This window comes from Eubalaena glacialis, chromosome 7, assembly GCF_028564815.1.
Source record: "Eubalaena glacialis isolate mEubGla1 chromosome 7, mEubGla1.1.hap2.+ XY, whole genome shotgun sequence".
NCBI classification, from domain to species: domain Eukaryota; kingdom Metazoa; phylum Chordata; class Mammalia; order Artiodactyla; family Balaenidae; genus Eubalaena; species Eubalaena glacialis.
Genome location: NC_083722.1, coordinates 78,359,052 through 78,371,838, shown reverse-complemented (window position 1 = coordinate 78,371,838; position 12,787 = coordinate 78,359,052). Strand labels below are relative to the sequence as shown.

Sequence of the window (12,787 nt, the reverse complement as noted above, 5' to 3'; positions counted from 1 at the left end):
GAAGCCTAAGTTCCACAAAAAATATATATATATATACACACATATATATATAGAATTAAAATACTGGCATGCTCATACAATGCAAGAATCTGATGTAGAATTGCTGGAACTCCATTAAATATTTTTATGGTTTTATTGGTGCACTTTTGATTAAATAACCTTTAGAATGAAAATGGGTAGAGTTTATGTAATGAAGCAGATGAATCCACAATATTTTCACCAACACAAGGCATCCCAGGGATCTTTTGCATTACAAAAGCTTCTTGTGTAATCTGAAACACGACTGGACGTAATTAGCAGTACAGAAAAAATGAGCACCGAAAGAAAATACCATCCTCATACTTTTAATACGGAATCGATTACTTTAAAAAGCAAATCCACAGCAGGCAAAGCACTGGAGAAACGGTTCTAAAGAAAATTCTGCAAATTAAAACCAGGGCACCAGAAAGTTCTGGGTTGAACTAACAAATGATGCTCTTCTCTATTCAACTCTGCACAAACACGGGCTACAGGAGGCATTTAAATTGATTTAACAATATCAGCCCAGTTAATACTGTGTTCATTTAATGCATGGCTTAGGCTTCTGTAAAATCATTTTTCTAACTTCAGCAGGGAACAGAATTAGCACCCTCATTTTTATGATAATATTGTTAATTTAATGCATGGCTTGGAGTTAGACTTCAAAGTGAATCAGAAAAATATGGCTTTTCTCTTGTCAGAGACATCTCTCTTCATGCACCAGTGGTCTGATCTTAAATTTTAACTTCAACTGCACAAAATCACTCTCATATTTCAACTATTCTTTCATAATTCAATCATTTAGTTCATTGGTCTTAGATTGATTTTGCAATATCCTGTTCAGGAAAACTAAAACAAGTTTTAACATGATCTTTTCATGTTTATTCTCTGGAAAGATATGGATTGGACACTTTTCAGAATACACTATAAGATGCACTTAGCAATGAAGTTAATACAAACATGCAAAAATGGCTAGAATGGGCAAGGAAAGTCTTTTCCACCATTTAAATTCTTTTCCTCCCTTCCCCATTACAGCACTGAAAATCAAATGGCAACGATGAATTAGATTTGTACAAACAAAAAACCTACAATGTACAAGAGCTTCCAACATTAAAAATAAAGATTGTATTTTTTACTTTCTCTCTAAAACACTGAAATGTCTCCTCAAACATCTACCCAGCAAGCAAGAGAAAACTGACAGTGTAATGAAGGGTGAAATGATAATGTCCTCTCCCGTAAATGGAATCCAGCCAACTAGAACAATGCATTCAAACAGATTTGCAGGGCATTCTGAATGGAGTTTCAAATATCCCAGCCCCCTGCACTTACAAGAGCCTGCAGTGGGGTCTCCCTCTAGATGGGGGCAAGTGACCATTTTAGACAGATGGAGGAAAAATGTACATCACATTACTACAGCAATTTTGCCACTGTGGAAATAGGAAAAGGAGATGGAGGAAAAAACCACCACCACAATTTGGCAAGGCAAAACTGGTGAAACACACTTAGGGTTGGAAGAGACAATTCAAGGGAATGTAAATGAAGACTTGTCAATTACAAATCTACTATTTAGGACCCTCAAAATATTGTTGTTACGGATTGAATGTTTGTGTCCTCCCCTTAATTTATATGTTGAAGCCCTTAACCCCCAGTGTGGTGGTATTTGGAGATGGGGCCTTTGGGAGGTAATTACAGTTAGATGAGGTCATGAAGGTAGGGCTCTTGTGATGGGATTGTACCCTGATAAGAGGAGATGTGAGAGAGCTTGCCCTCTTTCTCTTTCTTTCTGCATAAGCACAGGGAGAAAAGGCCACGTGAGCAGACAGCAAGAAAGTGGCTATGTGCAAGCAAGGAAGAGAATTCTCACCAGAAACCAAGTCCTGCCAGACCTTGACTTTGGACTTTCCAGCCTCTAGAACTGGGATAAAATAAATTTCTGTTGCTTAAGCCACTCAGTCTGTGGTATTTAGTTATGGCAGATGGAGCTGACTAATACAGTTTCTAAGTATGCAAACATTGTACCCTGCTTAGTGGACATTCTGATAATACCTAACTCTGTGCAGACCCTCCTTGAGTGCAACAATTTCACTTCTAGAGTTTATTCAACAGAAGCACACCCAATCCTGCAAAAATATATGTACGAGTCCATTCACTGTAGCACTCTTGAGTAGAAAAGACATTAGTAACAGCATAGTGTCCAGCAAAGGGGGACTGGTTAAAAAATTAATGCCAACTATAGAGGATGGAATGCTCTGTTCTTCAGATACACTTGATACAAGTATAGAAGCAAGTTGCTGAATAGTCTGTAAAATAGGATTCTATTTTTGTGGGAAAAATATGTGTTCATATATATACAGAAAAATTTGGAAGAATATGTGCCAAATGGAAAGGGAATGGAAACATTTCTGAGTTGTTTAAAATTTTTACATATGTTGCCTATATTAAAAGCAATCAATACATTAGAGTTACTGCTAATTAGTGGTTCCTTTTACGACCTCAGGCTTTTAATATAAATTCAAACATATTTGATCCCATTAAGGGAATAGAGTTCATGATTTTACTATAGAGGCTTCAAATGAAAAAGTTCAGAGTATCTTTCTAGTTGTCGAAATAATTATGTAAATAGTCTTGAAGCTGATCATTTATGTTGAAAACTAACAAACAGATGTACAGTGAGGGTTAATGGGCCCTCTAATGGGTTTCTTTATATAAGGGGCCAATTTGGGGTAAAAAAAAATTTTTTTCCTTAACTGTTCTATAATAACTGGCATGTCTACTTTTAATTATCTTAATCACCCTCTCTTCATTATTGAGTTGACACTGTTTGTATATCTTAATGAATTTACAGAGATTATTTCAATCGATTGGTTTTGTTAACAGAACAATAAATCCTGACTGATAAAGGATTCACAATGTAATTAGCTAGCTCTTCTTATTATGCAAATTTCTGATACTTCTGTAATGAGTAATTAAAGATTAATAAGAAAGATAGTCCCAAATTAGCTGCTTCTTATCTGTAAACGCTTCAGGATGTGTGGGGATCAGCCCACGTTCTTCACATATTCACAATGAGCCTGGTAACTAAAGTAACTTTTCTTGATTTGGAAACCCAAAGTTCTGTCTGAAAAATCTCCTTCAAAGAGCTATGCCTGAGGCCATACAGTTTCACAGTAAGATGGTTGAGTGGTTCAACTACATTTTCTTCACTTCTGCTCAGGAAACAGGACAAGGGGAACCTAGACAGTTTCTGAGTCCTCACTGTGCCACTTTTTCTGAGTGTGTGACCTAAAGGCAGTAGCTGCTACCTCCTGGCGCCTCTGTCTCCAGGCTACGCGGTACAGAGCTCGGGTGAAGATCCAATGAGATCATCTACACTGGGACACTTGGCAGTGGTGCTCCATGGAAAGCAGCTGCTGGTATAACTCATTCAACAAGGATTTAAATTACTATTTGCCAGGTACTGTCCTAGGCACTGGGGATAGTTCAGTGAATAAACAAGACCAACCTCTGTTCCCACGGAATTTATTATTCTCTTCCTTTTCTTCTTTAGGGCTTTTTAAAATCTGAAGCTATTAAATCATGGTGCCCTGCTGTTGTGCTGTTGTGCCTTTTTGCTCCAAGTCTCATCAGAAGCTGGCAGGACACTAATCGAAGCAATCCCCTCTGCAAGCCCAGTGTCACTTCAATACCCATGCCCTCTGCCCAGTGAATAAAAGTGGATGTTATGCTCATGCAGAAGGCTGCCCAGAAATAGGGTTCCATGATGACACACTCTGCTCAGGGGCCCGGAGAAGCCATGCAGACACAGGAACAGCATTCTTGGAGCATGTCCATGCCACTCATTCTTCAAATAGCAGCCCTTCTTTCATACCCTAACACTGGCCTCCTGTGTACCAGCTTGGGTTATCCTGGCAGGGACCCTGGGGGCGATGTGACTGCACCTGCATCACAGCTGCAGGCTGAGGCACAGACTCAAGTGGTTCACCCCAAGACGCGGCATTGTATGTGGCCAAATTAGGATTCAAAACTAAGTCCCATCCCTGAAGCCAAGCTCTGTCCTCTCACCACACTGCCTCCACTGCCTGCTGCAGCCACTCTGTGTCCCAGATAGAGGTGATGTGGAAAAGCACAGGTGACCATCACACAGGAGCACCCAGCTAAGCATTCAAGGAAAACAACCAGGCTCATTGTGGCTATCATCTTTGGAAAAGAGTGGGAGGGAAATAAGGGACATGATGAGACTCATACCAGAGAACGGGGGAGAAGAGGAAAAAGAACTGGAGATGGACTCCTGAATTAGTGCTCCTGCCCAGGCAGTGTGTTCATGCCCGGCTTGGTTCCCGGATCTCCCACTTCCCAGCTCTGTGACCTCCGCAAGTTACTGACACTCTCAATCCCTGCAACCTCACTTGAGAAAATGCCAAAACCACCCCCTACATGCTACAGCTCCTGTGAGGAATGAAGATAATACCAATATGAAGAGTAAGTAAATGGCACAGAGTAGGCACTTAATAAATGCCACTTTTGTTTCTGAAGCTGAGATAAAGTACTCTATGAGCCTTAAACTGCTCTCTACATTTTCGTTGTCTTACCATCATGATTACTATTACTATCATTGCCATGAGACTAACCTAGCTTAAAATTAATTTCCACATGAGAAAATCTAGTAGTTTAAGGAAAATCTCGCTAGGTCTAATTCCCCAAGGTTCTGAAAGGGTTGGTTCTCCAGGAAAACTAAATCTGGTGCTACTCTTCCAGATAATAGTGCCTGAGTGCCAGGTGAGAAAAAATGTGCTCAACTGCTTTCCCAGTCCCCGAAAGCCCTCCAATACCACGATTCAGAGAACTCACGTGGGACTAATGAGACCTCATCCTAGGGCATCTAATGCTATGTATACAAAAGCAATAAGAATGTTAACTGCTTGCTGATAAAAGATCACATGAACTCAAAGTGCAAAGAAAGCACAAAACAGCTGCAATTACGGCAATTATGTTGAAGAAGTCGTCATCCCCCAGCGTATCCAAAATAGATGAGACTGTTTGCTTTGCGATCGTCAGACGGAGCCCTTTCATGCTGCCACTGACATCCACTAAAATGACCACGTCTTTTGGAGAAGTCGCTGCCTGGATGTACCTAGATCAGAGGAAAATTAAGTAAAAATGAATCCTGAATCTCTCTGCAAGTTTTCTCTTTTAAAAAATAAGAGGTTTGACCGTTTCCTACCATTTTCGGTTCCTGCAGTCAAAGGCAATGACTCCATTCTCATCTGGTTCCCATTTAATCCCTAGAAGAAAAATGGAGTTATAAGAAACCCAGAAACTTCAAATATTTATTCACAGCATTTCAAGGCTGCTCTGCTTTGCTGATTGAATGAACAGGGTGAAAAATCACATGCAAACACCAACCCTAGAGCTCATCACATGCTCCATCACCAACTCTGGGAAGGTGCTTTAGGGCTGGAACACCATAGCAAACACGGCCTTAGCTCAGGCACTCCAAGATCTGCTAGAGAGTGGTGACATCTTTAGTAACCCGCTGTCCATCAAGAAAGGACATGACTCCAGCCCCTTCCCATGGCTAATGATAAAGTTAGCCAAGGTCATTTCTCACTGTCCTTCAACTTGCTGGACCTGGCTGCATCATTCATGGATCTCTGGGCAGAGTCAGGCCCCGTCTCTGGACCCAGATAGGTAATGTCTAGGGCACGGGGGGTAGAAAGCATTCAATATGTTTCCATCTCAGAATATACATAAGTCTGTTCTCTTTTCAGTTCTGTTTTGTCTTGGCCTTCTACGCTGAAATGAAATAAAATGGCCCTAACTATACTGCATAATAAAATTTGAATTTCAGTCTTTGAAGCCTGGGGGGTTTTCTCCTTACGTAAAATGGGATCCAGCATCCTTAGTCTCATGGCTTGCAGACTGGTCAGGATATGTCCAAGGTTCACATTCTCTATTTACAACTTAATCTTTATGAATAAACTTTCATTTAAAAAGAAAAGTGTTTGCTGCCTAAAAATAAGATAGAAAATCATTGTTTTCAACCATCAGTACTGCTCAGGGATGGAGGATTAGAAACACAGATTTTGGAGTTAAGAAAATAAAACAGAAAAATTATTTTCACAGGAGAAAATCCTGACTTTGATTGTAGCATTGAGATTCTCCTTTCCAATTAATAAGGGCCAGTTTTCTGGACCACACTGGGCTAATAATAGGCACGTGCTTAAGATAACATCACTAAATTATTCCAGAGATAATCATGAGATGGCAGCTTGTAAACCAAAGAGTCATTTTGTTTTGTCCTCCTTGTACCTACATTTCCCACGTGCAAATGGACCTAATTTAAAGGTTCTTTGTAACAAATCGGAAAACAGAAGTATGAGAAGCCATGGCCAATTGAAGGTTATTAGGTAATGAAGATAAAATAAAAGTGACATAATATATTGTACACTAAAGGAGAAGAATGCAATTTATTTTAAAAACATCTGACATACTACATTTGTATAAAGCCAAGTACAGCTAGGATGACAGTCTTCACACATAATGAAATTATATATATAGTGAGGCTAGGTAATGTTCCAATGTGTAATTCCACAAAGAACTGGTTTGAGTTCAAATGAAGAGAATTTTTTTTAATGTGTTGACGCACGGTAGACATTCAGTGGACATTCCTTGAGTTGAATTGTGGCCAGTGTTCTTAGACCACAACCATATCTGATCATCCTCCACCTCACCCCTACTCTGCCACCCTTCCTCCATCACAGCCTTATCACCAAGTGCTCCACTGGGGGAGAAAACATGCAATTCTGTTTTACTGTCCTAGCATTTAGGCCAGGGCCTAGGAAGAAGGAATTAATGACACTCAATGCTCTCCTTTTGGATTGAGGTCCTTTCCCTGCAAATGGGCTTGTAACTCCACCCATGCACTGCTGAAACTTGGTGCTTTTCAAAAAGGCTCTAGGGAAAGAATCCTTCCTTGCCTCTTCTTAGCTTCTGGTGGCTCCCAGCAATGCTTGGTGTTCCTTGACTTGTAGCTCATCTTTCCAATTTCTTACTCCGTCTTCACGTGGCTGTCTTCCCTCTGTGTCTGTATGTCCTCCCTTCTCATAAGGACACCAGTTACATTGGATGTAATCCTAATCCAGTATGATCACATCCCAGCTATATTAGATCTATTTCCATGAAAGGTCACATCTGAGGCTCCAGGTGGACATGAATTTGGAGGGACGCTATTCAACCCACTACATGTAAAACACGTAGGACTTGTAAAACAAAAGTGAGGGGTGGCCACAGGGTAAAGAAGATTACCCCCGGGCACAGAGAACCATGTCTGCCAAGGTATGAGAAGAGCATGTCAAGTTCAAGGAGCTGAAGGAAGGCTGGTGTGGCTGTGCAGAGAGGATGTCTATACCAAGGAAAGAGCCTGGGTGACAGCAGGAACCAGGAGGCCCATGCCCTTCCTGGTCAGGACAGGAGGTACACACTAAGGGGATGAAGACAGTACCTCAACACAGTTCTAGGCACAGCTGCCCTGGATATAACAATAAAGGTCACACTTTGACTCAAAGACAGGGCTGTATGGGCCCTGGAGGATCATCTCACCCACACCTAACCTTTGGGCCCAAATCTTCATTTCATAGCAGGGACTCCAAGGCTCTGAAAGTTCAACAGATTTTCCTGAGATTTCTAGTTAGGACTGGGACTTGATCTCCCAAATCCCATGCCACCATTCTCTTCCTTACACAGGCAGTATAAGGAGGTTCCATGAGAATTTTCTGTATGTTAGTGTGAGTTAAGTGTATAAAAGTAAAACTGGTTTCCATGCCATGGGAGGAACATCTGAGGGCCTTTAATCTGCTTATGTTCGTCTTGAACCTCTGCTGCTGGGGCAGCAAGAGGCAGCATTTACCAAACTAATCTGACCATTGAGCCTTTCCTTTCCCAAGAATCTCACAACAAAATGATTTAGGAGACAAACTTCAGGAAACCCTGTCCCAGATGGTACTATCTCTCCTAGGACATTTCAGCATTTTAGTACATAATTTTTTGTACACACAGATATTTTGAAAATGTTCAAGTAATCAAATCCCAGAGAAATAATAGTTGGTTCATCTTAAATCTCTGAGATCCAAGGAACTGTCACTTAACCAAGGAGTACCCTCAGGAGCCGTATCATTTCCGGAAGTGTCAAATGCCTCATGGGATCCCACCCAGGCTGGCTGGGGCATGAATCTCAAGATAAAAGGAACAATGCAGTTCAGCAGCAGCTTTCACTGCCATTCAGCCTTCTCTCGGCGGCACTCCAGACTTCATGACCCGCATCAGTGATGCCTAGCCTGCCTTCCTCAGCTTTCATAGGACAAGGTCCCTAGAACATTCAGCATATCCACAGGTGAAACTGAAAATAATGTCAAAATCTCTACTGCAGACTCAAATGCTCAAATCTGATTAAATGTAAAATATTGTGCAATATTCCTATATACTATTGCTTCTCTCCCAAAGGCATTATAAACTAATATTGGGGGGAAATTAATTTCATCTAAGGCAACATATGTCTTCATAATCTTCTCGGTACATGAAAATGAAGAGTAGGGCCAACAGAGCAGGGCCTAACTCAGCATCACCTGAAAGTCAGGTGATTCAATGAATGTGTTCCTTGCTAGAGCTTGTTGGAACTGGGTTTCTGCCCCTGGCAACCAATATCTCTGATGAATGCACTTCCCCACAAGAGGAAGCTTCGCGAGGGCAGTGACCTTTTCTGCTTAGCTCACCATTTTATCCTCAGGGCCTCACACAGTGCTTGGAACAAAGCAAGAACCCAGGACACACTTACGTAAGAATGAAGGAACGTCCCTTCTGCTTACGACATTTACACTTACCACTGATTCATACTATTGTACCACTCTAAACATGAAAAGAAGCATCCTAAAAAGAAAAAAAAAAAATCCTAGCAATAAAAGCCCATGGATCCCTCATCTAACAATCATTTTATGTCCAAGAAACAAGAGGTGTACTCTCTGTTCAGAACCAAGCACTGAGTGAGCACTGACATGTATCAGGGCAGTGAAGCCCTTTGGAGGACTGTGACCTATGTCTTTATTCACAAAGAAAATATGCAGAAATTTTACAAAGTCAGAACTCTGCCACCAATATCATAAAAGAACTGTAAGCATTTCTGAGTCAACTATTCTGATTCTGACTGATAAAAATCTTGTACATAAATTAATCTCTCCAATTAGAGAAACGCTTTATGAGGATTTTCTTTTGTTATGGACTGAATGTTTGTGTCCCACCAACATTCATAGGTTGAAGAACCCCTATGTTCTGGTATTGAGAGGTAATTTTCTTTGGGAGGCAATTAGGTTTAGATGAGGTCATGAGCGTGGAACCCCCATGATGGGATTAGTGCCCTTCCAGGAAGAGTAAGAAACACCAAAGCTTCCTCTCTCTCCCATGTGAGGACACAGGAAGAAGGCAGCCGTCTGCAAGCCAGAAAGAGGAGTCTCACCAAGAACCAAATCTGCCAGCACCTTGATCTTGGTCTTCCCAGCCTCCAGAACAATGAGAAATAAATGTCTGTTGTTTAAACCACCTAGTCTGTGGTGTTTTGTTACGGCAGCCCAAGACGACTAATACATCTCTATTATCAGATTTCAAATGTGAAACTTTCAATTTAGTTTGAAGACTTCCTGCTGGTGGAGACAACAGATGATCTGTGGTTTCTTCTTATTTGCTCCACCTTCATCCAAATGCCACGTGGTAAGATGTCCTTGTGGCTTCCCTGATGGATCAGCCCCCCACCATGCTCTGTTTTCACAACATCTGCATTAAATTTACTCTCTGTTGAGTGTATCAAAGCAGATTGCAATTTGGTGACACTGGAACTTTAATAGACCACTGTTTATTATAATGTTATCTTTAATAGAATGCTTATTGTTTAAATTTCTGTGAGCTCCAGGAGGAGTCATGCATGCCCTGCTGAACACAGCTCTCGGGAAATGTTGAATAATCTGGCAAAGCATGCACTTGGAAGGCAAGTCTCAGGGGACAGATGCTAAGTGCAGGGCAAACAACTCCTGAAGGCAGAGGCTGGCAGTCTCTGTGCCTCAAAGTGGGAAGACATCAGGTGCCTAGCCTTACTTAATGAAAACATAAAAGACTCCACTTAATTGCTCCAAGATTATGCAGGGCGTTTTTTTCCTTCTTTTAGGTTGAGCTTGTTAATTTCTACAGCTGTGATGTTGGCACAACTGCAGCCTGGAGTCCTGTTTTCACAACTTGTAAGCAAAATTAAAACTTCCTTTTTTAATTACAATTCAAACCAAGCCAGAATTAAATTCCTGTTGCAAAGCAGAGGCCTGGGAAGACCCTAGAAGGAACACTTGTTCCAAAGTCATGATGGACAAACTCTGACAAACACATTCATTTGAAGGTGCTCTTGGTGGCACTGATGTCAGTAGTGCTTTGGCCATTTCATCCTCTCCCTCTAGGAGCAGTCAGCTTTAGAGTAGGGAAACCTAAGCTCAAATGTTTCCATTTCTTACATTTTTCAGTCAGAATTTAACTCAGCCGATTATGGATTGCTCCTTTCCCTGGTAATAATAACAACAATAATAGTAATAGTAGTAATAGTAATAAAAGCAACCTCTTGTCCAGAAAGATGAAATATGATACTTTTCACACTCCGATTCCTCACTTTAGGTGGCGGCTCTATGAATTACTCTATTGAGGAAGATGCTGAAACCACATGTAGATCCAAATGTGGGTGTGCACACGTATGCAGATGCCACACTGCATTCCTGTCCTGCACCCTGACAACAGATTTAACAGATTTGAACTTAATCTTTCATTTTCTTCTAAGGGAAGGGAAAAAATTGTTGACCCTGAACCCTAAAGGAAAATATCACAGGATCAGTAACTTGAATCATAATTCTCAATGCAGGGATACTCACCTGGATACTGCCTAAAAAAGCCCTTTGCACTTCCAAAGTACTGCCATATGAGACTCGGGTCACGATCAAAGTTATCTACAAAAACTTTGTTTAGGGATTCGGACCAATAAACCCCATTGACAATTGCTGGATCTGGGGAAAAAAGTGGGGGCGGGGGAGAGAAGAGGAATGTTACAAACCAAAGTGAAACAGAACCCCAGCTGGCATCCCACGTAGCTGGCAGATATCACCATGGGACCCATCCTGCAGGAAGCTGTGAAGAAAGTAATATAGCTCCCGAAATGTTTAGCTCCTGGGAATTCCATACATTAGAGCTTCCCCATCCTGCCTGAGCCCTCTAAGCCACCCAGGAGCCTCTACTGATGACTCCTTATTTGAAAGGCACATCCCTTTTTGGGTAACTTTCAATCTGGCTGAGCAAATAGTTCCTGAGAAAGCAGAGAGACCTTCTTAGCATTCTGTTCTACTTTTCGGCTCCTGAGTCAGAACTCAGCATTGAAAACAGGAAAAATGTGTTTTCTGTCACTGCAGTCACCTCAGCCAATGCAGCCCTGTTCCAATTCTCTCCACCTCTAACTTAAAAGTCTGCTTTAAAAATAAATAAATAAGTAAATTGGAATTACATAACTAAATCTCTCTACCTCTTTTGTTCAGCAGATTAAGAGGTCCATAAGGGCAGGAACAATCTTGCTTTGATCTCCTGCTGCACACCTTTGACCAGCACGTGGCAGAAACTCCAAAAATGTATGGATGGATAAAGAGATGAATGGATGAATTGATGGATGGATGGATTGATGAATAAAAGGCTGTTCTCCAATTCCAGACAACTATCTACTCTCTACCCTGTCATCCCATGAGCAAATGTCTTTTCCTCACCCTTGGGAGCCCAAAGACAACCCCTTGTCTTTTGTCCACGGATGAGAATTAAGAGTGAAGACGAAGACAGAAAATATATATTTCTTGCATACTGATCAAAGCATGGTGGATCACTGAGGATACTCTTTAACTGTCCACTTTTTTTTAACCTTGGAAGATTCTGTTTCAAAATAATGCAACACTCAGCAAAATTTTGTTGCAAGAGTATAGATAATTGTCCAGTCCCAGTATGATGAGGGTAAGGATGACAACAGGATGAGCATGTTAATAATCAGGAAGAGGAGGAGGAGGAGGAACCTTTGTTGAGTCCTTCCTGCAAGGCAGGCACTGTGCTCATCTTCACTCCTGTCACCCCCACCACAGCCCTGCATAGCAGGTCCACTGATGTTCTCCATGCTATACAAGGGGAAACGGAGCACCAGGAGGTCAGGTTCTTTCCTAAAACACCAAACTAGCAAACGGCAAAGCCTCTTATCTGTGATTTCCTTATTTGTAAAATGGGGATAATAATACCCAATTGTTTGGCCTGTTTGGAAGGTAAAACACATTGACAGAAAGGGACTAATGGCCATAGGCATTCACAAAGTCATCAATGGAGCTAGTCCATTCCCCTGGAGTCCAGCACCCTCACCAGAATTCCCTGTGGAACTGTGAATCACAGTAACCCCACTGTGGCGTCCTCATTCCAAAGATCCCTCCATACTACGCAGACACGGGGTATGGGGACAGATTCCATCAGTCCAGCCCGTAAGTTGCACAGCAAGCCACCGAAAAAAGTAACTCTAGAAATGCTTCTGTAAATTAGGTACACTGCAAGGAAACTCACTTTTGGCACTGTGCTAGCCACTCCTCCTCCCCAGCTGCCTGCCCTTTGCCAGCTGGCTGCCCACAAGATGTGGAGGATGAGACAGAGCCACGATATGACGCCTGACCCAGTGGACAGA

The 12,787-nt window shown here is 41.7% G+C and overlaps 1 protein-coding gene across 1 annotated transcript in view; it reads right to left on the bottom strand.

Moving 5' to 3' along the window:
* Positions 1 to 12,787, bottom strand: part of CACNA2D3 (calcium voltage-gated channel auxiliary subunit alpha2delta 3) — a 791,777-nt gene that overhangs the window by 431,583 nt on the left and 347,407 nt on the right. The window contains exons 6-8 of the mRNA XM_061195439.1: positions 10,968 to 11,099; positions 5,240 to 5,300; positions 4,999 to 5,149 (exon numbers count right to left, since the gene is read on the bottom strand). Coding sequence (XP_061051422.1) covers positions 4,999 to 5,149; positions 5,240 to 5,300; positions 10,968 to 11,099 — 344 coding nt within the window. The remainder of the gene's footprint in view (positions 1 to 4,998; positions 5,150 to 5,239; positions 5,301 to 10,967; positions 11,100 to 12,787) is intronic.